Source organism: Salmo trutta, chromosome 26, assembly GCF_901001165.1.
Source record: "Salmo trutta chromosome 26, fSalTru1.1, whole genome shotgun sequence".
Classification (NCBI taxonomy): domain Eukaryota; kingdom Metazoa; phylum Chordata; class Actinopteri; order Salmoniformes; family Salmonidae; genus Salmo; species Salmo trutta.
In genome coordinates, this window is record NC_042982.1 from 23330587 (window position 1) to 23353663 (window position 23077).

The window sequence follows — 23077 nt, forward strand, 5'->3', positions numbered from 1 at the left end:
CAATCTTTAGTCTAAAATCAACAACCTCTTTAAACTGACCAGCCTATAGTCTAACCCACCAACATCTTTAAACCCATCAACCTCTTTAAACCCACCAACCTTTAGTCTAAACCCACCAACCTCTAGTCTAAACCCACCAACCTCTAGTCGAAACCCACCAACCTCTAGTCGAAACCCACCAACCTCTTTAAACCCACCAACCTCTTTAAACCACCAACCTCTTTAAACCCACTAACATCTTTAAACCCACCAAACTCTAGTCTAAAATCACCAACCTCTTTAAACCCACAAATCTCTAGTTTAAACCCCCCAACCTCTAGTCTAAACCCACCAACCTCTAGTCTAAACCCACCAACCTCTAGTCTAAACCCACCAACCTCTAGTCTAAAATCACCAACCTCTAGTCTAAAATCACCAACCTCTAGTCTAAAATCACCAACCTCTAGTCTAAAATCACCAACCTCTTAAACCCACCAACATCTAGTGTAAATCCACCAACCTCTAGTGTAAATCCACCAACCTCTAGTCTAAACCCACCAACCTCTAGTCTAAACCCACCAACCTCTAGTCTAAACCCACCAACCTCTAGTCTAAACCCACCAACCTCTAGTCTAAACCCACCAACCTCTAGTCTAAACCCACCAACCTCTAGTCTAAACCCACCAACCTCTTTAAACCCACCAACTATTTTAAAACCATCAACCTCCAGTCGAAACCCACCAACCTCCAGTCGAAACCCACCAACCTCCAGTCGAAACCCACCAACCTCCAGTCGAAACCCACCAACCTCTAGTCGAAACCCACCAACCTCTAGTCGAAACCCACCAAACTCTTAAAACCCACCAACCTCTTTAAACCCACCAACCTCTTTAAACCCACCAACCTCTTTAAACCCACCAACCTCTAGTCTAACCCACCAACATCTAGTGTAAACCCACCAACATCTAGTGTAAACCAACCAACATCTAGTATAAACTCACCAACCTCTAGTCTAAACCCACCAACCTCTAGTCTAAACCCACCATCCTCTAGTCTAAACCCACCAACCTCTAGTCTAAACCCACCAACCTCTAGTCTAAACCCACCAACCTCTAGTCTAAACCCACCAACCTCTAGTCTAAACCAACCAACCTCTAGTCTAAACCAACCAACCTCTAGTCTAAACCAACCAACCTCTTTAAACACACCAACCTCTTTAAACCCACCAACCTCTTTAAACCCACCAAACTCTAGTCTAAAATGACCAAGCTCTTTAAACCCACAAACCTCTAGTCTAAACCCACCAACCTCTAGTCTAAACCCACCAACCTTTAGTCTAAACCCACCAACCTCTTTAAACCCACCAACCTCTTTAAACCCACCAACCTCTTTAAACCCACCAGCCTCTTTAAACCCACCAATCTTTAGTCTAAAATCAACAACCTCTTTAACCTACCAACCTATAGTCTAACCCACCAACATCTTTAAACCCACCAACCTCTAGTCTAAACCCACCAAACTCTAGTCTAAACCCACCAACCTCTAGTCTAAACCCACCAACCTCTAGTCTAAACCCACCAACCTCTAGTTTAAACCCACCAACCTCTAGTTTAAACCCACCAACCTCTAGTTTAAACCCACCAACCTCTTTAAACCCACCAACCTCTTTAAACCCACCAACCTCTTTAAACCCACCAACCTCTTTAAACCCACCAACTCTTTAAACCCACCAAACTCTAGTCTAAAATCACCAACCTCTTTAAACCCACCAACCTCTAGTCTAAACCCCCCAAACCTCTAGTCTAAACCCACAACCTCTAGTCTAAACCCACCAACCTCTAGTCTAAACCCACCAACCTCTAGTCTAAACCCACCAACCTCTAGTCTAAACCCACCAACCTCTAGTCGAAACCCACCAACCTCTAGTCGAAACCCACCAACCTCTAGTCGAAACCCACCAACCTCTAGTCGAAACCCACCAACCTCTAGTCGAAACCCACCAACCTCTTGAAACCCACCAACCTATTTAAATCCACCAACCTCTAAACTCACCAACTCTAGTCTAAACCCACCATTCTCTAGTCTAAACCCACCAACCTCTAGTCTAAACCCACCAACCTCTAGTCTAAACCCACCAACCTCTAGTCTAAACCCACCAACCTCTAGTCTAAACCCACCAAGCTCTTTAAACCCACCAACTATTTTAAACCCATCAACTATTTTAAACCCATCAACCTCCAGTCGAAACCCACCAACCTCCAGTCGAAACCCACCAACCTCCAGTCGAAACCCACCAACCTCCAGTCGAAACCCACCAACCTCTAGTCGAAAACCCACCAACCTCTTTAAACCCACCAACCTCTTTAAACCCACCAAACTCTAGTCTAAAATGACCAAGCTCTTTAAACCCACCAGCCTCTTTAAACCCACCAATCTTTAGTCTAAAATCAACAACCTCTTTAACCTACCAACCTATAGTCTAACCCACCAACATCTTTAAACCCACCAACCTCTAGTCTAAACCCACCAAACTCTAGTCTAAACCCACCAACCTCTAGTCTAAACCCACCAACCTCTAGTCTAAACCCACCAACCTCTAGTTTAAACCCACCAACCTCTTTAAACCCACCAACCTCTTTAAACCCACCAACCTCTTTAAACCCACCAACCTCTTTAAACCCACCAACTCTTTAAACCCACCAAACTCTAGTCTAAAATCACCAACCTCTTTAAACCCACCAACCTCTAGTCTAAACCCCCCAAACCTCTAGTCTAAACCCACCAACCTCTAGTCTAAACCCACCAACCTCTAGTCTAAACCCACCAACCTCTAGTCTAAACCAACCAACCTCTAGTCTAAACCAACCAACCTCTTTAAACCCACCAACCTCTTTAAACCCACCAAACTCTAGTCTAAAATGACCAAGCTCTTTAAACCCACAAACCTCTAGTCTAAACCCACCAACCTCTAGTCTAAACCCACCAACCTTTAGTCTAAACCCACCAACCTCTTTAAACCCACCAACCTCTTTAAACCCACCAGCCTCTTTAAACCCACCAATCTTTAGTCTAAAATCAACAACCTCTTTAACCTACCAACCTATAGTCTAACCCACCAACATCTTTAAACCCACCAACCTCTAGTCTAAACCCACCAAACTCTAGTCTAAACCCACCAACCTCTAGTCTAAACCCACCAACCTCTAGTCTAAACCCACCAACCTCTAGTTTAAACCCACCAACCTCTAGTTTAAACCCACCAACCTCTAGTTTAAACCCACCAACCTCTTTAAACCCACCAACCTCTTTAAACCCACCAACCTCTTTAAACCCACCAACCTCTTTAAACCCACCAACTCTTTAAACCCACCAAACTCTAGTCTAAAATCACCAACCTCTTTAAACCCACCAACCTCTAGTCTAAACCCCCCAAACCTCTAGTCTAAACCCACCAACCTCTAGTCGAAACCCACCAACCTCTAGTCGAAACCCACCAACCTCTAGTCGAAACCCACCAACCTCTAGTCGAAACCCACCAACCTCTAGTCGAAACCCACCAACCTCTAGTCGAAACCCACCAACCTCTTGAAACCCACCAACCTATTTAAATCCACCAACCTCTAAACTCACCAACTCTAGTCTAAACCCACCAACCTCTAGTCTAAACCCACCAACCTCTAGTCTAAACCCACCAACCTCTAGTCTAAACCCACCAACCTCTAGTCTAAACCCACCAAGCTCTTTAAACCCACCAACTATTTTAAACCCATCAACTATTTTAAACCCATCAACCTCCAGTCGAAACCCACCAACCTCCAGTCGAAACCCACCAACCTCCAGTCGAAACCCACCAACCTCTAGTCGAAAACCCACCAACCTCTAGTCGAAAACCCACCAACCTCTTGAAACCCACCAACCTCTTTAAACCCACCAACCTCTAGTCGAAACCCACCAACCTCTAGTCTAAACCCCCCAACCTCTCGTCTAAACCCCCCAACCTCTCGTCTAAACCCACCAACCTCTTTAAACCCACCAACCTCTTTAAACCCACCAACCTCTTTAAACCCACCAACCTCTAGTCTAAACGCACCAACCTCTCGTCTAAACCCACCAACCTCTCGTCTAAACCCACCAACCTCTTTAAACCCACCAACCTCTTTAAACGCACCAACCTCTTTAAACGCACCAACCTCTAGTCTAAACGCACCAACCTCTAGTCTAAACGCACCAACCTCTAGTCTAAACGCACCAACCTCTAGTCTAAACCCAACAACCTCTAGTCGAAACCCACCAACCTCTAGTCGAAACCCACCAACCTCTAGTCGAAACCCACCAACCTCTAGTCGAAACCCACCAACCTCTAGTCGAAACCCACCAACCTCTTGAAACCCACCAACCTCTATAAACTCACCAACCTCTAGTCTAATCCCACCAACCTCTAGTCTAATCCCACCAACCTCTAGTCTAAACCCACCAACCTCTAGTCTAAACCCACCAACCTCTAGTCTAAACCCACCAACTTCTTTAAACCCACAAACTATTTTAAACCCATCAACCTCTATAAACTCACCAACCTCCAGTCGAAACCCACCAACCTCCAGTCGAAACCCACCAACCTCCAGTCGAAACCCACCAACCTCCAGTCGAAACCCACCAACCTCCAGTCGAAACCCACCAATCTCCAGTCGAAACCCACCAACCTCCAGTTGAAACCCACCAACCTCCAGTCGAAACCCACCAACCTCCAGTCGAAACCCACCAATCTCCAGTCGAAACCCACCAACCTCCAGTTGAAACCCACCAACCTCTAGTCTAAACCCACCAACCTCTAGTCTAAACCCACCAACCTCTAGTCTAAACCCACCAACCTCTAGTCTAAACCCACCAACCTCTAGTCTAAACCCACCAACCTCTAGTCTAAACCCACCAACCTCTAGTCTAAACCCACCAACCTCTTGAAACCCACCAACCTCTAGTCTAACCCAATACACCAACCTCTTTAACCCACCAACCTCTAGTCTAAAATCACTAACCTATTTAAATCGACCAACCTCTAGTCTAACCCACCAAACTCTTTAAACCCAACAACCTTTTTAAATCCACCAACCTCTTTAAATCCACCAACCTCTTTAAATCCACCAACCTCTTTAAATCCACCAACCTCTAGTCTAACCCACCAAGCTCTTTAAACCCACCAACCTCTTTAAACCCACCAACCTCTTTAAATCCACCAACCTCTTTAAATCCACCAACCTCTTTAAACCCACCAACCTCTAGTTTAAACCCACCAACCTCTAGTTTAAACCCACCAACCTCTAGTTTAAACCCACCAACCTCTAGTTTAAACCCACCAACCTCTAGTTTAAACCCACCAACCTCTAGTTTAAACCCACCAACCTCTAGTTTAAACCCACCAACCTCTAGTTTAAACCCACCAACCTCTAGTTTAAACCCACCAACCTCTAGTTTAAACCCACCAACCTCTAGTTTAAACCCACCAACCTCTAGTCCAAACCCACCAACCTCTAGTCCAAACCCACCAACCTCTTTAAACCCTCAGCCACTGGTTAAACCATCAACCAGTGGCGTCTACCTTCACATGCTGAGAAGCCTTTAGATCTCTGTACAGGCAAGCTACTCTCCTTCCTCCCTCCTCACTAATGCAAAGGAATGCATACCAAATGCACTAAGAGACAGTTTTAAGTATGAGGCACATCTAATAAAAAATAATCTTACAGAATTGTGAAAATGTTTGCAACTATGTAAACAGCTTCATTATGCCACACCATGTCTGCTAAGCTGCTAACAAAGACCTATTTCATACCTCTTATGAAGTCCCTCTATTCAGGCACAAGAGCAGATGTCTTTTTAAACGAATTAACATATTTAATATCATTGCTCCCAGCTCTTTCCTTTGAAGTCTTTTAATGTGTTAAAAGTTCATTAAGACCAAAAAAAATCGCCAACCTTTAAATTAGAAGTTGTGCACAACAATTTATCTCTTCCTTCACATCCTAACAAAACAATGAACCATTTAGCATCGCGACTCCAGACTCACCACACATACACACTCCACATCCCTCCGTCTGTCTCTCACAGACCTCCTAGTGTATAGCGACCAGACAGAACACTTTGTGGGTGAAGGGGTGACATAAGCAAATTGCAATTTACTTTGATTACCAGTATTTACTAAATTATCACAACATTATAATAATCTGCATTCTGCTAAAATAAATGCTGTTTCACTCTCTAACAAAAGACCTCCTTCAATGATACCTAGATATCCATTATACCTGTATACCCCTAGAGATATAACAGTGAGTGGTGTATGCAGTCAGCTATACTCTGTGCTCTACCTGTGTTGCTCCATGACCTCTCTGTCGTGCAGCTGGAGACCACAGTCCCCACTGCTCTGAGTCTGACTCTGGCACTCCCGCCTCATCCCTGCTGCAAACTGGCCCAGCCTGCTGAGGATCTCCCTGTGGAGCAGGCCCTGGTTCAGGAGCCCCCCATAGGCCCTCAGGTCCAGGGACATGGCCAGGGAAGGGGCCACCGACATGGGCATAGGCAGCCCCACCTCCCCTATGTGGTTGGAGGGCATGGAGGAGTAGAGGGAGGCCAGGTGTTTCTCAGCCAGCCCAGGGAAACTGTCCAGAGAAGAGTTGTTCCCCACTATGCCCCCCTCCTCTTGGCCCGAGTGCTGCTCTCTTGCAGAGGTGATGACACTACCTCTTTGGGGGGTCCCCGGGCCCTCATCTCTGGGCTGGTCCGACTCACAGCCCCCCTCCCCTCCGCTGTTGGACCGGCCCTCGTAGCCATTGGCTTCATCCACCTGCATGTTATTGTCCTCTGTCTTTATCCTCTTAGCCAGAGGCAGGGAGGGGTCCTGGGCTCCATTGAGGCTGTACTGCAGTGGAGACTGACCCAGGCCCTCCAGACTAACCCCTCCATTTTGTGTGGGGCTGGCTACAGGGAGCCCCATAGGTAGTCCCCCTGGCATAGAGGGACTCCTGTCAGTCATGTGGTACAGTGCCAGGTGGTGCAGGGCGGTGGGGTTGATACCACCCTCCTGCAGGGAATGCTTCTTGGAGATTAGCATGTTCCTCCAGTGCCTTGCCCTGCTTTGTTCACTCTCTCCAGACCCGAGGTTCCTCCCACTCAGACTCAGGTGGTCCTGCTTCTCCTCTGACTGGATGGTCTCCAGGACCTTGAGGCACTGCTCTTCCAGGTACTCTATCTCCAGGATCTCAGCGGCGTACAGCAGGTCATCCAGGTCCTCAGCCGTGGCCTGCAGAGAGGCCGTGTAGGCGTACTCCAGGATCTGCTGGAAGGTCTTGGGGGAGAGGAAATCGAGTGCGTAGCGCAGGCTGCTGCGGTGGAATAAAATCTCAAACATCTTGCTGGTGCAGGCCAGGACGGTGCGGTGGGCCGGGAACTCCTGGCCGTCCACCGTGATGATGACGTCACACAGCGTTCCCGACAGACGCATATGATTGGCCCTGTGCAGGAGCGTGGCGGGGAGAGTGGGGTTGTGGAGCTGGAGAACACCCATTTTAGTCAGATGATCTGTACGGCCTCGGACCCTCTCTGAGCCCACACATGAGGTGTGTTCTATTCCACCTGCTTTTCCTTCGGTGTATTTATAGGTCTAGATAGAGGAGAAACCACATTAAATATTACATCTCAGATCATGGTAATGAAGAATGGTCTGGTTGATTGCCATGGTTTTTGTAAAAACATTAGAATTATGTCTTGTGTCAATATCTTGCATGCTCAACAATTGTAGAGGGAAAAGTAATAATACTTTAGCACTGGCTGACCAAATGTCAGGGACTGGGATAAAATGTTGATATTGTATAGTAATGTGTCACTATAAGGAACTACACTGGAAGCAAACACAGGGGATTTATAGGCTCCCCAAATCCAGCAGTGCCCCATGAGGTCTGTTTGAGACTGGTTACATATGCCTATATGCCATAGGCTGCAAGCAGACAGAGCCATACACTATTACATGTGCTGTAAATGTATTACGCCTCGATCACACCAACAGCTTAGTTGCGCAAAATAGTATGCAAAAGTTAAACATTCACCTTCTGCTACCATTTCTGTCGAGCTGTCTACGCATACAGTTTGACTAACACGTTCGATAAATCCAAAGTATGCACCAAACAGAATGCGCTGCAACTGCCTCTGCAACATAATGCTGTAAGGCAAACGCAACGTTCCATTGGATTAATGTACTTCTGGTGTTCCCGAAATGCAAACCCTGTCGGTGTGATCGAGAACTTAGCGCTGCTGGCTGATATACAGTACCAGTCAAATGTTTGGACACACCTACTCATTCAAGGGTTTGTCTTTATTTTTACTATTTTCTACATTGTAGAATAATAGTGAAGACATCAAAACTATGAAATAACACATATGGAATCATGTAGTAACCTAAAAAGTGTTAAACAAATCAAAATATATTTTAGATTTTAGATTCTTTAAAGTAGCCACCCTTTGCCTTGATGACTGCTTTGCACACTCTTGGCATTCTCTCAACCAGCTTCACAAGGAATGATTTTCCAACAGTCTTGAAGGAGTTCCCACCTGTTGGCTGCTTTTCCTTCACTCTGCGGTCCAACTCATTCCAAACCATCTCAAATGGGTTGAGGTCGGGTGATTGTGGAGGCCAGGTCATCTGATGCAGCACTCCATCACTGTCCTTCTTGGACAAATAGCCCTTACACAGCTTGGAGGTGTTTTTTGGGTCATTGTCCTGTTGAAAAACAAATGATAGTCCCACTAAGCGCAAACCAGATGGGATGTTGTATCGCTGCAGAATGCTGTGGTAGCCATGCTGGTTAAGTGTGCCTTGAATTCTAAATAAATCACAGACAGTGTCACCAGCAAAGCACCCCCACACCATCACACCTCCTTCTCCATATTTCATGGTGGGAACCACACATGTGGAGATCATCCATTCACCTACTCTGCGTCTCACAATGACACGGCGGTTGGAAACAAAAATCTCAAATTTTGACTCATCAGACCAAAGACAAACATTTTGACATCAGACCACCAGTCTAATGTCCATTGCTCGTGTTTCTTGGCCAAAGCAAGTCTCTTCTTCTTATTGGTGTCCTTTAGTAGTGGTTTCTATGCAGCAATTTGACCATGAAGGCCTGATTCACACAGTCTCCTCTGAACAGTTGATGTTGAGATGTGTCTGTTACTTGAACTCTGTGAAGTATTTATTTGAGCTGCAATCTGAGTTGCAGTTATTTCTAATGAACTTATCCTCTGCAGCAGATGTAACTCTGGGTCTTCCTTTCCTGTGGCAGTCCTCATGAGAGCCAGTTTCATCATAGCGCTTGATGGTTTTTGCAACTACACTTGAAGAAACTTTCAAAGTTTTTGACATTTTCCAGATTGACTGACTGACCTTCATGTCTTAATAAAGTACTGTTGTTTCTCTTTTCTTATTTGAGCTGTTCTTGCATAATATTATTTGGTATTTTACCAAATAGGACTATCTTCTGTATACCACCCCGACCTTGTCACAACACAACTGATTGGCTCAAATAAATTAAGGAAAGAAACAAATTAACTTTTAACAAGGCACACCTGTTAATTGGAATGCATTCCATGTAACTATCTCATGAAGCTGGTTGAGAGAATGCCAAGCGTGTGCAAAGCTGTCATCAAGGCAAAAGGTGGCTACTTTGAAGAATCTCAAATATAAAATATATTTTGATTTGTTTAACACTTTTTAGGTTACTACATAATTCCATATGTGTTATTTCATAGTTTTGATGTCTTCACTATTATTATACAATGTCAAAAATAGTAAAAATAAAGTAAAACCCTTGAATGAGTAGGTGTGTCCAAACTTTTGACTGGTACTGTGTATCGAGATATGGTAACATTTTGCGCAAAGACACTGTCGGTGTGATCAAGACGTAATGTTTTTAGGGGTGGCCACTCTTACACCAATATAGCTCATATAAATAGATGCTACGACAAATAGTCAGATGATTATTGCTTATATTTTCTGACCTTTAGTGACCACTTCCCATATCCACCTGATAAGTAATGCTGAAACTCAGCCTGGGTAGTTCAGCAACAGAGCGCATCAGGTGCAAACTGAGCTTTGATGGAATCACGAATTCCTACCCCAAAACACCAGCATTTAAAATGATATAGTTACTAAATCTCTAAACATGAAATAATTCACTATCGCCATAATGTTAAACTGTATAGGAACAACATATAGCCTGGGCGCACCGCACATCACCGCTCAGTCACGTCTGTCTCTGTCTGATCGTACCGCGAGCATGCTAAGCAGTCAAGTTTTTAAATCCGTTACACTAACTGCGGAGAAACTTTAGGCTCAATAACATTTTCGGAAATGCGACCACGTATACAATAACAAACACAAAGGGATTGCCATTTAGTAAATATGCCAATTAATAATTTAACATTGTCCATGAATTGCAAATAGGTTGAATAATAGCTATTTCAGAAAGTATATTCGAATCACCTGTGCAATGGCAGTATTCTTGCAATATTTTTCTTTATCATTCCCCTTACCTTAGTGGCCTGTTATGTCCTCACTTAGCCGATTGATTGCGTTATCATTCAGGCAACATAATGGCAAGGCAATTCACAGAACCCGCTCCAAACTCATCCACACTCCAAGTAGGCAAATCATCACCCAGGCGACGTCACAGCTTTGAATGATTGTCCTCCGTTCCCGGTTCTATCAAGGCTGGAAAGAGAGACATCTACAGGGCAGCAGTCCTCACAACCTGGGTTTTGAGCAGGGGGAATAAAAGTCAGTAGTCTTTAGATCCAGATGCAATTGAAACCAATTAGTTCAATTAACCATTATTAATCACTTACTGAAATAGTATAAATTCAGATTTAAAAAATACTGGTAGATCTGCCTGGGTGATACGGATCTGACCTTGGCTCATTACAATTCTATTAGTCACTCTAGTCTAGACAGAGGAGCAAAAGGACTCACTAACTCAGGGACTCTGGGAACACAGCAAGACATTATTATACTCTGTTACCATCTAACATTCTCCCATCTCTTCACCTAATCTACAAGGTAATAATTCAATACCTTCATCAAGGAGTCATATTACTTTATCATCAAGGACATTGATATAATCTGGCAAAAAATACTACACTTGTAAATTGTCATTTCATGCCACCTAGTGCTCACACTTGTATACTACATCTACAAACAAGATGGGGGAAAAGGGCAGACTAATAATATAATGAGATAAAACAAGGATTTGCCATGAAAACAATGGTAAACAGTGTGAGGTTCCAAAACCTTGTTTTATTTTGTAAATGGGTTAGTACTCAGACTACACCGCTGAGAACAGAACGGTCCACTGGGTTTGACCCAATAAGAACAAGAGGCTCCAGAGACAAGGGACAGGGTGGGAGGATGACAACAGCAGAGGGTTGTATTGTACAGGTTCTGGCAGGACTGTTCTATGCCACTGAAATACTGAGGGGAAGGATTGTTTACATGAAAGTGGCAGTACAACATATTAACATTTTGGAGTGTTGTTTTCTTCTGTTGTCAGATTACCAACCTGCCCTCTGTCTCTGACATTATAAACTCAACAGGCAACAAGCTCATGATGCCTGCTATTGTACAAAAACTAAATAAATTCAAAGACAACATTACAGAACACTTGAACAACAACTGGGGACTAAAATAAAGCGTTTTATAGGCCTGAACAGACCTCATTCTGATAATTCCCTCTCATAACTCAATATGAAACTCACATTGCCTAAATAAATATAGGTATGTCTATTTGGGTTTCTGTTACACATATTTTATAAAGTACAGTTTGAATTCATCATGCCAAAAACTCCACATATCTCCACCGGCTGTGTCACAGGCCACAGTAGACCGCTGTGTGACGGGGAGAGATCAACAACTGTATATGTCACAATGACCACATTAAGTCATTTGCTGTACTGTTTTTATAGATACCATTTTAAAAAGAATATACAGGTAAACCTTTCGTGACAAAGCTATGCAGATATTATTGAAAGTGACGACAAGACAATCCACTGACACAGTCACAGCGCACAAGCTCGCAGTCAGGAGTGGAAAAGAAACCTTTCCATTTAGAGAGTACAAAAATGCTTTTAAAGATTTTTGCTTGAAAAAACACGATTTTAAACAATAAAAGTCAGGCATTTTATTTGTTTTCTTGTGAATATGATAAGATACTCATCATAGTTGATGTTAAAACAGGGAGGTGGTGAAGCTTGGGTCATGATGAGACATTCACTTAGATCACTTAAAGTTCTTCTCTACAACCTTTCTCTGTGAGAACCATTGGATCTGTTGCACTTTGTTCTATCTTGTGTTCCATTGTGAATACCGGTACAATATTAGCTGCTCAATACACACTTCTCCATTTAGCACAATTTAGTATTCATTTTATGAACCCCCAGGTACGGTGAGTTGCAGACACCTGATATGATAACTCCTGATACATGTCTATGATAATATGACTTTCTCTGAAACCCGAGCATTCCCAGCACTGTGGGCTGCTACAGTAGCTGGTCAGTCTCCGTCAACGAACTTCTGTTTGAAACATGAAAGCAATCTGTATGATATCCCACCCTAATACAGACATAAAGAGTAAAACAGTCAAATGTTTCAAACAAAACATTAACAACCATTTGCAAATCAGACATGCAAACAAACTATTCGATGAGACTAGCCCTCAAACATTTGAACAATGTAACATGGAAATAATAAAATAATGTCTATATAGTCAATCTCTTCATATATATATATATATTATGCATTGAGTGTACAAAACATTAGGTACTCCTGCTCTTTCCATGACACAGATTGACCAGGTGAATCCAGGTGAAAGCTATTATCCCTTATTGATGCCATCTGTTAAATCCACTTCAATCAGTGTAGATGAAGGGGAGGAGACAGGTTAAATAAGGATTTTTAAGTCTTGAGACAATTGAGACATGGATTGTGTGCGTGTGCCATTCAGAGAGTGAATAGGGAGGACAAAATATTTAAGTGCCTTTGAACGGGGTATGGTAGTAGGTACCAGGCACACTGGTTTGAATGTGTCAAGAACTGCAATGCTGCTGGGTTTTTCACACTCAACAGTTTCACGTGTGTATTAAGAATGGTCCACCACCCAAAGGACATCCAGCCAACTTGACATAACTGTGGGAAGCATTGGAGTCAGCATGGGCCAGCATCCCTGTGGAATTCTTTCGACACCTTGTAGAGTCCATGCCCCGAAGAACTGAGGCTGTTCTGATGGCAAAAGGGGGTGCAACTCAATATTAGGAAGCTGTGTCTAATGTTATGTACACTCAGTGTTATGTTCCTGAATAATCCATTGTTTATCTGCAACCGCACTGAAAACAATTATAACTGAGTAATTTTGTCTCCTATACCACTTGAGATCACTCAAATGGTGTTCTTTAGTGTTCCATGGGTGTAGCAAAACAAATCATACGTGAGAATATTTTTTTTGCACAATCAGATTGTGCTCTAATGGACTCTATTGCACAAACACATGTTGTTGTTCTGGAAATGCAGAAAGGGCACTGGAAAGAAAAACTGCTGCAGACTGTAATGAGTGTTGCTGCCGCCGCCATCTTGGCTGGGCTGAGGCTGCCCAATCATGCCTTGCTGTCGCTCGCGTTTGTCTGTGTGGCATCATTGTGTTCTGTGGTCACCTCTGACAGGGCTGTCTTCACCTCCTCCGCTTTACTCTTCTCATCTCCAAATATCTTCCTGCAATGGAGAAAATATTACAAATGAACACTCATTACAGTCTACCTGCAATGTAATAGAGAAACAACAACAGCTGCGTTCAAACAAAAAACATCGCAAATACACACTTTTACATTCTAGCAGACGCTTATCCAGAGAGACTTACAGGAGACATTAGGGCTAAGTGCCTTGCTCAAGGGCACATCTGCAGATTGTTCACCTAGTCTGCTCAGGGATTCAAACCAGCAACTTTTCGGTTACTGGCCCAACTCTCTTAATGCTACTTTTCCAATATATTTTTAGACAATAGCCATAGGTAGTAATTGTTAGACAATTGATACCAGCACAAGTAATATAATTACAGAGCTCCTCTGAGTCAAAGCGATAGAGCACTACTAAGGACCACATAATAACCAAATGATGGTCTGTTGCAGTGTCTGGGTGAGTGAAAGGCCTGATCTAGTCTTTGGCCCTATCCCTAGCCTAAGAGCAGTACTAATGCCCGGGACTATCATTACAACACTGCTACTGCACACCCTCCACAACACACTCTACAAGGAGTACCATACTGCTACACAGCACTGTACACTCCACATGATGCTACCTACACACAACCACTACCATGGCAATGACTACAGCACTTCTGTCACCATTACACAAGTCTCATTCATTAACAATTATCACCACTGTTACCACAATTGACTACTACAATTTCACTTTACAGGACAAATGGAAAGGTGGTGACTGAGCGATAATAGAATAGAGGTTAAATGGGCACACAAAAACATTGACACGTATAAACCTCTAGAGGGAGCCATACTCGTTGTTGAGTGGAGCAGCCTTGGCCAGACTGTCTAACTCCTCCAGAGCAGGAGGGCCTGAGGCCTGGAGGTCTGCCCCGAACCCGTCTCCGTTAGCCTGGAAGGAGGAGGAGGAAGGGACAGGGGCAGGGGAGGGACTACTCTGAAACCTAGTGGGCTCTGCTGGGGGATGGGAGGGGCTCGTAGTCGCCACCCCATTGGTCAACTCAAACTCTATCTCTGGGGCTTGGGGCTCTGTGGTGATGGGTATGTGGGGGGTCAGGGTGGGTGTTGGGGTGTCGTAGGTAGTAGAGGCAGGTGTGATAGTGACCGTGGGGGCAGCAGGTGTGGTGAAGCTCGGAGCAGTGGGAGCATTAGGGCCAGGTGTGGTGAAGCTCGGAGCAGTGGGAGCATTAGGGCCAGGTGTGGTGAATCTCGGAGCAGTGGGAGCATTAGGGCCAGGTGTGGTGAAGCTCGGAGCAGTGGAAGCATTAGGGCCAGGTGTGGTGAAGCTCGGAGCAGTGGAAGCATTAGGGCCAGGTGTGGTGAATCTCGGAGCAGTGGGAGCATTAGGGCCAGGTGTGGTGAAGCTCGGAGCAGTGGAAGCATTAGGGCCAGGTGTGGTGAAGCTCGGAGCAGTGGGAGCATTAGGGCCAGGTGTGGTGAAGCTCGGAGCAGTGGAAGCATTAGGGCCAGGTGTGGTGAAGCTCGGAGCAGTGGGAGCATTAGGGCCAGGTGTGGTGAAGCTCGGAGCAGTGGGAGCATTAGGGCCAGGTGTGGTGAAGCTCGGAGCAGTGGAAGCATTAGGGCCAGGTGGGGTGAAGCTCGGAGCAGTGGAAGCATTAGGGCCAGGTGTGGGGGCACTTGTGTGAGCAGGAGTAGGAGTGAGAATGTCTGGGAAAACAAGGGCAGATTTGGTTGTGTCCTCATGAACGATAGCAGCAGTTACATCAGCATTGAAGGCAGTAGTAGGAGCATTAGGAACAAATGTGGGAGTGGTAGTGGGGTCTATATTAGGGACAGATGTGGGAGTGGTAGTGGGGTCTATATTAGGGACAGATGTGGGAGTGGTAGTGGGGTCTATATTAGGGACAGATGTGGGAGTGGTAGTGGGGTCTACATTAGGGACAGATGTGGGAGTGGTAGTGGGGTCTATATTAGGGACAGATGTGGGAGTGGTAGTGGGGTCTACATTAGGGACAGATGTGGGAGTGGTAGTGGGGTCTATATTAGGGACAGATGTGGGAGTGGTAGTGGGGTCTACATTAGGGACAGATGTGGGAGTGGTAGTGGGGTCTACATTAGGGACAGATGTGGGAGTGGTAGTGGGGTCTACATTAGGGACAGATGTGGGAGTGGTAGTGGGGTCTACATTAGGGACAGATGTGGGAGTGGTAGTGGGGTCTACATTAGGGACAGATGTGGGAGTGGTAGTGGGGTCTACATTAGGGACAGATGTGGGAGTGTCTTTGGTAGTAGAGTCAGGTTTGTCAGGGACAGGGGCTGGTGTACTAGAGCCCAGGACAGTAGGGGTACCAGGGACAGGGGTACCAGGGACAGGGGCTGGTGTACTAGAGCCCAGGACAGTAGGGGTACCAGGGACAGGGGTACCAGGGACAGGGCCTGGTGTACTAGAGCCCAGGACAGTAGGGGTACCAGGGTCAGGGGTAATAGGGACAGGGGTACCAGGGACAGGGGTACCAGGGACAGGGCCTGGTGTACTAGAGCCCAGGACAGTAGGGGTACCAGGGTCAGGGGTAATAGGGACAGGGGTACCAGGGACAGGGGTACCAGGGACAGGGGTACCAGGGACAAGGGTACCAGAGACAGGGGCTGGTGTACTAGAGCCCAGGACAGTAGGGGTACCAGGGTCAGGGGTACCAGGGACAGGGGTACCAGGGACAGGGGTACCAGGGACAGGGGTACCTGTGCCGGTGGCAGTAGGTGCAGGTTTAGAGGTGGAGGTGTCAGAGGCTGGGAAAGTGAACTCCGTAGGAGCAGGAGAGGGGCGGTCTGGGGCAATAGGAGCAGCTGTCCTGGTGATTTGGGTAGGAGAGGCAGTGGAGGGGGCAAGAGAGGGACTGTCTGGGGCTGATTTCCTGGGGGCCACAGTGGTGGAGTGGGTAGGTGTGGGGCTCTTGGGAGTGGGAGGAGAAGGAGCAGGTCTGTTAGAGTTTCGACGCCTAGGTGGTATTGGAATAGGGGACTTTTGAAGAGATTTAGGGCAATAAGTGGCACTAACAGCAGTGGCAGACATTTTGTCCTCTGCTCTAGGAGAGCTGTCTTCTAGAAGGTCTAACAGGGGGGTTGCTGTGATGTCAGAGGTGGAGATGAGGGGGGTTGGGGGGGCTGTGTTGGACTCTGGGATGGGTGCCGGGGCGGGGGCAGCGGCAGGCAGGGGGTCAGTAACGGGGGCAGACAGGGGGTCAGTAGCGAGGGCAGACAGGGGGTCAGTAGAGGGGGCAGACAGGGGGTCAGTAGAGGGGGCAGACAGGGGGTCAGTAGCGAGGCCAGACAGGGGGTCAGTAGAGGGGGCAGACAGGGGGTCAGTAGCGAGGCCAGACAGGGGATCAGTGGAGGGGGCAGACAGGGGGTCAGTAGCGAGGCCAGACAGGGGGTCAGTAGCGAGGCCAGACAGGCTACAGGTGAGAGCGGTGCTCTCGCTAGAGGGGCTGTCCTGGGCGGGATCATAGGTTGTGTTGGCTGTGTCAGAGATGGTGGCTACAGACGAGAGGGTGTCCAGAGCCAGGGCAGCCAGCCTGGGAGAGAGAGCAGGGAGAGAGCAGAGACACACACACTAGACAGTGAGGTGACTGGGACCCGATGTGGGGACTGGGGAGGAGGGGTGGACATGTGGAGCAGGCAGGAGGTTCGGGCTAGGGGAGGCATGCAGTTAGATATCACACACACAGAGCAGCCAACATCAACCAGAGAGAAAGGACACACAAGGGGGTTCCATGCAGTGAGGCACATCAAATAAGAAAGGACACTGTCCATGCACAGACTAACATATGTAGGGTCTAATGAACTGAAAACAGGTCTTTCTAAAGGAAAGGATCACTACACACAACCACCTGAAGGGTTGAATAGTACCAGACACTCATCTCATGTGACTCCAGTTTTTAATGTCTCCGTTTTTAGACTGGTTTCATCAAGTTCACCATACACAGGAAAAGCACAGTGGATCTATCCACGTCTTTGACTGGTAGCGATTCAACCGTGATATCGAAAAGCTAAATCTCCTGAAAAATTTCCTGAGAAAATCCTCCTGAGAAAAATGTATTGTGGCAACAAAACACCTTCACCCCCTCCCACACCCCCCACCCCACCCCACCCCAAAACAACCACACAAGAAACAACAACACACACAAGGTTTTTCACACTGCATGTTGTTAGACCAGGGCTATCCTTAACCCTGGGTTAAAACTAGCCTAGAGTTAGCTAACCCTCCTTTTACACAATCATTTGTTAACCCTGGGCTAAGTGCAGTGTGAATGTGACTATAGAGAAATTTCAACAAAAAGCATCAACACATGAGCACACAACGGTGCTCTCTGCTTATAGGAATCACAGACATACGTATAAACCAACTGCCTATGCTCAAAAAGTCATAAACATTCTTTACAATGTACTCAAAATTGTGCAAGAATATTGTGATTTTTACAAGAGGAGTGAACTATGCTTTAGCCTAAAAATGATATGTGTGTGTGTGTGTATGTATGTGCGCACCCGTGTGTGTGGGTGTCTGTATGTCAAGCTATACTCACTCTGGCTCTGTAAGGGGTGTGGTCTCATTGGGTTCTGTGGGTCCTCCTGCATTGTGATTGGCTGTGCACTCATCCTCTGTCCTCACCTCCACTATCGGCTCTTTGGACTCATCCTTTCTGTAGACCAAAGAGGTTTCTGGGATGATTACATGGACACCATGACAACAGACTCCAGGATCTCAGTAACACAGAACTACTGCATAATGAGTAAAAATCTCAGACGAAGGTCATTACAGACCCAAAGCTTGGCAAATGAAAACTGTGAAATTGCATCTGACTGAAGTGTGCAGAGACTCCTTTTTCAGCCTGTCTGCATCCCAAATGCACCTTATTCCCTATTTATTTATATTTTGTTACCTTTATTTAACTAGGCAAGTCAGTTAAGAGCAAATTCTTATTTTCAATGACGGCCTAGGAACAGTGGGTTAACTGCATTGTTCAGGGGCAGAACAACAGATTTTTACCTTGTCGGCTCAGGGATTCAATCTTGCAACCTTTCGGTTACTAGTCCAACGCTCTAACCACTAGGCTACCTGCCGCCCCTATGGGTCCTGGTCCAAAGAAGTGCACTATATAGAGAACAGGGTGCCATATTGAGACAATAGACACTCACATGAATGCAGCCTTGCCCTGTTCTAGGTTGTGTCCCTTGGCCCCGCTGCCTGGCTTGCCACACAGACACATGATGAGGCCACACTTGTTTGTGAAGTAGCAGGTGATGTCCACAGCCAGGAGCAGCAGGACGAAGGCCAAGATGAGGATCCCTGCCATGATGCCCGTGGAGAGGGCAGACTCCCCGTCTATATCTACAGTACAGACACAGCATGACTCACTAGGAACATATAGCACCACAGTTACAGCTGAATGAATGTAGACATACTGTTAGAATATGGAACCATTTCTGTTTTCCACATAATGGTTTCATAAAACACAGACAACTCACCTGTCATGCACATTGACATAGTTTGAAGATATCACAGCATCTAATCGAATGTTTTGTAGATGTGAACTGCATACTGGTACCTTGATGTGCTCAAATTGGGAGATCAATGTCTCCCTGACAAGGCTCAACAGACATCACACGTGACTTGTACCTTGTCTTTGGAACAGTAAAGGCATCTATCTAAATCACCTGCCCTCTAATAAATGCAAACCCATTAAGACGCATTAAATCAACTTTATTTGATATTAGTCATAACCAAAAACACCTGAAGAAAATGCATAATATGTGCTTCAAGAGATGTTTTGTAAGCAACCATTTATTTGTGGCTAGCTAGTCACTACCCCACATAATACATGATCTCTAGCATTATCTGTCCAGTTTCCATTCTAAAGAAAGCAATCTGAACATCAGCTCTCTGGTACTTCTGCTTCATTTACAAAAAAAGACTATTAACAATTCAGTAATGACCTCAGGGTCTATTTATGATGCAGTTGGGGAACAAAATAATCACAACTTCATTTTATTAAAAAATCAATTGCTAGTTTTCAATGCCATTTATAGTTCTTCAGGAATCAATAACCAGCAATCAACTGCTGCAGTTCCCAACTGCTCAAAACCACTTATATGTATGTACACAATGTGTCATAAAAACAACAATATTAATATTAGCATATTATCATTTGGTTATTTGTTAATTAAATGTCTATACTTTTGTCCATGTAAAAATGAATGTTATTACAAATCTTTACAGTACATACAATGTAGTAAGTGGAAAAAGAATATACATCCTTTATGTAAAGTGTCTGGTACTCACCACCATACACTCAGTACTCTACCACAGTATTCAGAATTCAAAATAGCATTACCACTCATTCAATACCCTAGTGTTCATTAATGTCAACTGTAGTGCTGCTACTAGCTGTGCTATGTTGCTGAGCGGAGTGGTACAGTACTGAGCTGTAAGAGACAGCTGATACTAGCCTAGTCCCATATATGTTTGTCCTGTATAGCCAACTCCTATGGTTGTTGTCAGTGCCCATAGGAATTGACTATACAGCACAAACAGATCTGGAACCAAGCTAAGCTGATACCACTGCCTTTGGTTCAGTTCAGCCAATCGGGCTGGTTTGTTCTGTAGTTACTCCCCCACCCACTGAGAGACATGTGTCTGTCTAGGCATCCATCCAGAGAGAGAGCCAGCCAGGGCAGAGAAAGGCTAGCTTTCTTTCCTCTATGTGTGTGTGAGAGAGACCAGCATCGCCTCATATAACTAGCTATGAGAGCAGCAAAACAGCTACGATGGACAGGACGAGGGAGATCAGAGTGTATGTCACAGACGAACAGCCCTGGGTCGCTGCTCAAACCAAATATAGTCAAAACAAACCGAAAGATTCAGAAAAGAAGAATACATAATGAGGAAAATGTTCATGTAGTGAAGTCCACCAGTTTCCAAAACCAGGCAAGAGTGCAGAGACATAGGGAGAGATAAAGAGAAAAGGGAAGAGAGAGGGGGAAGGGTAATTAAGAGAGGGAAACGGAGTGGAAATGGACAGAAGGGTGGGAAAATGGGACGAGAGGGAGGAGAGGAGAGAGAAGAGAAAATGTCAAGTTTGAAAACAAAACTGAATCAAGAAAAAAATAAAAGTTAAAGAAGTAGTCTTAAACTGACAAGCAGTTAAATCTGGAATCCGCAAACAATAACAATGCGGCACCCCGCCTCTGTTTTGGTACAAATCTGAGGGATGGGCCTAGAGAAAAGCAACCACTCTGAAATTCATAGACAGAGCTACGGATGCAAAATTATAGTTTATCCATGTTTTGAGGCTAAACACTGTTTGTTTACATTTAAGTTGTTTACAAACGTAGAGTAAAACAAATATATATTTTGGCTTCTGATGGTTTACAACTGTTGAACTAAGCTCATGAGGCAAGTTATATTCATCAAGAATCAATGGGTATATATCATCATTCATTCCAAAAAATGTATGTAGCAACTAAGGATTCTAGCTTTAAAGCAAGTTAAAGCAAAAGCACAGCATGTGAGAGAGGACTACGCCACAAACCATGAGTAAGGAAACGGGGTTGAACGGTTGTGAATGGGATGCGAGTTTCTCTGGGAGGTGAGTTAGAAAGGAAAGCACAAACAGGAGAAGTGAGGAGGAGGGATAAGTCCTGCGATGTTTCAGTAAAGCACTCTGCATCGCCTGAGGCCTGGCAGGGATTTGTTGCATTATAGCTGTGTAATGTTGCAACACAGGTGTCTGTGGGAGTCAGCAGTCAGCTTCAGCTAGATAAGACCTGCTACGGTACAGGAAGGCTGTTGCATCAGTTAAGGCCAAACTATGTAGAAACAGACTTTATCCACACACATGGACAAAGACCATCCATCAACATACTGTACCCATCACTGTAGCAGGAAAGCCTCTGTCCATAGCGGAGGCAGCCTGTTGTAACACTGAGAAGGCAAACTCATACAGTGTGTAACACACAGCTTCGGTGTAGGAGTGTAAATCTAACAGATTGGAAATTAGAAACAAATTGTGTGATGTATGCCACCATCACAAAAAATAAACTGTTAAAAACAAACTCTGGACATGGTCAAAAAGAAGTGTTTGTTTGGGTGGTCCTCGCAGACAAAAATACCTTCTTCACATACCCTCTGGGACAAACGGGGGAGAGTTCTAGTTTTAACATTTCCTGCTGCACAGCGAACACCCACGAACAGTTCTGATCAACAGCTGGCTTGTTTTTCTATTTTCTTAATTTTGCCTGCTGAAAACATCTAGATGTCTAGAAAATGCTCCTGTTTGGGACATGATCGAGTTTGCTGCCTCAGCTGTGTGTGGCAGTGCCAATGTGAGTGCCCTGTGCACGGTGTGGGTACCTGGGATGGCAGCGGGTTCTGGAGAGGTTCTGAAGGTCAGGGTTCCAGGTTGGGACTTCCCCTGCTGGTTCTCTGCCACCACAAACACATCGTACTCTGTGTTCCACTCCAGTCCGCTCAGAACCACATACTCACTGCCACTGGGCAGCCGGATCTCTGGCTTCCAGTCGGTCTGACGCTTCTAAAGGACACACACAATCCAGGGTCAACTTAATGATACAATACAGTACCTGGCAGTCTCTTTTAGGAATGTATTCCTTGAAAGGACATGGGTACATAAGCATAATCTTTTTGCATATAAAAATGCACATTGTCTACAACTGTCTATGGTGCTTTGTACAGTGCCCCAAACCCACTGGTTTATAGCAGACTACTGTAGGTATTGTGAGTACTCACTGGTTTATAGCAGACTAGGTAGTAGCAATACTCACTGGTTTATAGCAGACTAGATATAGTGAGTATTCACTGGTTTATAGCAGACTAGGTAGTAGCAGTACTTATTGATTTATAGCAGACTAGGTAGTGTGAGTACTCACTGGTTTATAGCGGACTATGTAGTAGCAGTACTCACTGGTTTATAGCAGACTAGGTAGTGTGAGTACTCACTGGTTTATAGTGGACTAAGTAGTGTGAGTACTCACTGGTTTATAGCAGACTAGCTAGTAGCAGTACTTATTGATTTATAGCAGACTAGGTAGTGTGAGTACGCACTGGTTTATAGCGGACTATGTAGTAGCAGTACTCACTGGTTTATAGCAGACTAAGTAGTGTGAGTACTCACTGGTTTATAGTGGACTAAGTAGTGTGAGTACTTATTGATTTATAGCAGACTAGGTAGTAGCAGTACTCACTGGTTTATAACAGACTAGGTAGTAGCAGTACTTATTGATTTATAGCAGACTAGGTAGTAGCAGTACTTATTGGTTT

General features: G+C 45.2%; 2 protein-coding genes across 8 annotated transcripts in view; both read right to left on the reverse strand.

Moving 5' to 3' along the window:
- The window catches only part of LOC115163445 (zinc finger and BTB domain-containing protein 16-A), a 45270-nt gene extending 34564 nt beyond the window's left edge, over nt 1-10706 (reverse strand). The window contains exons 1-2 of one of the 2 annotated variants that reach the window (XM_029715316.1): nt 10555-10706; nt 6336-7627 (exon numbers count right to left, since the gene is read on the reverse strand). In XM_029715316.1, coding sequence (XP_029571176.1) covers nt 6336-7531 — 1196 coding nt within the window. In that variant the 5' untranslated portion in view covers nt 7532-7627; nt 10555-10706. Of the gene's footprint in view, nt 1-6335; nt 7628-8571; nt 8633-10554 lie in introns of those variants that run through there. The other variant, XM_029715317.1, reaches the window with a different exon arrangement.
- Nucleotides 10707-13505: 2799 nt separating this feature from the next.
- Nucleotides 13506-23077, reverse strand: part of ncam1b (neural cell adhesion molecule 1b) — a 121564-nt gene continuing 111992 nt past the window's right edge. For 5 of the 6 annotated variants that reach the window (XM_029715299.1, XM_029715298.1, XM_029715303.1 and 2 more), the window contains 2 exons: nt 22151-22331; nt 19481-20620 (listed from right to left, as the gene is read on the reverse strand). In XM_029715299.1, coding sequence (XP_029571159.1) covers nt 20541-20620; nt 22151-22331 — 261 coding nt within the window. In that variant the 3' untranslated portion in view covers nt 19481-20540. Of the gene's footprint in view, nt 13778-18323; nt 18441-18936; nt 19130-19480; nt 20621-22150; nt 22332-23077 lie in introns of those variants that run through there. The other variant, XM_029715297.1, reaches the window with a different exon arrangement.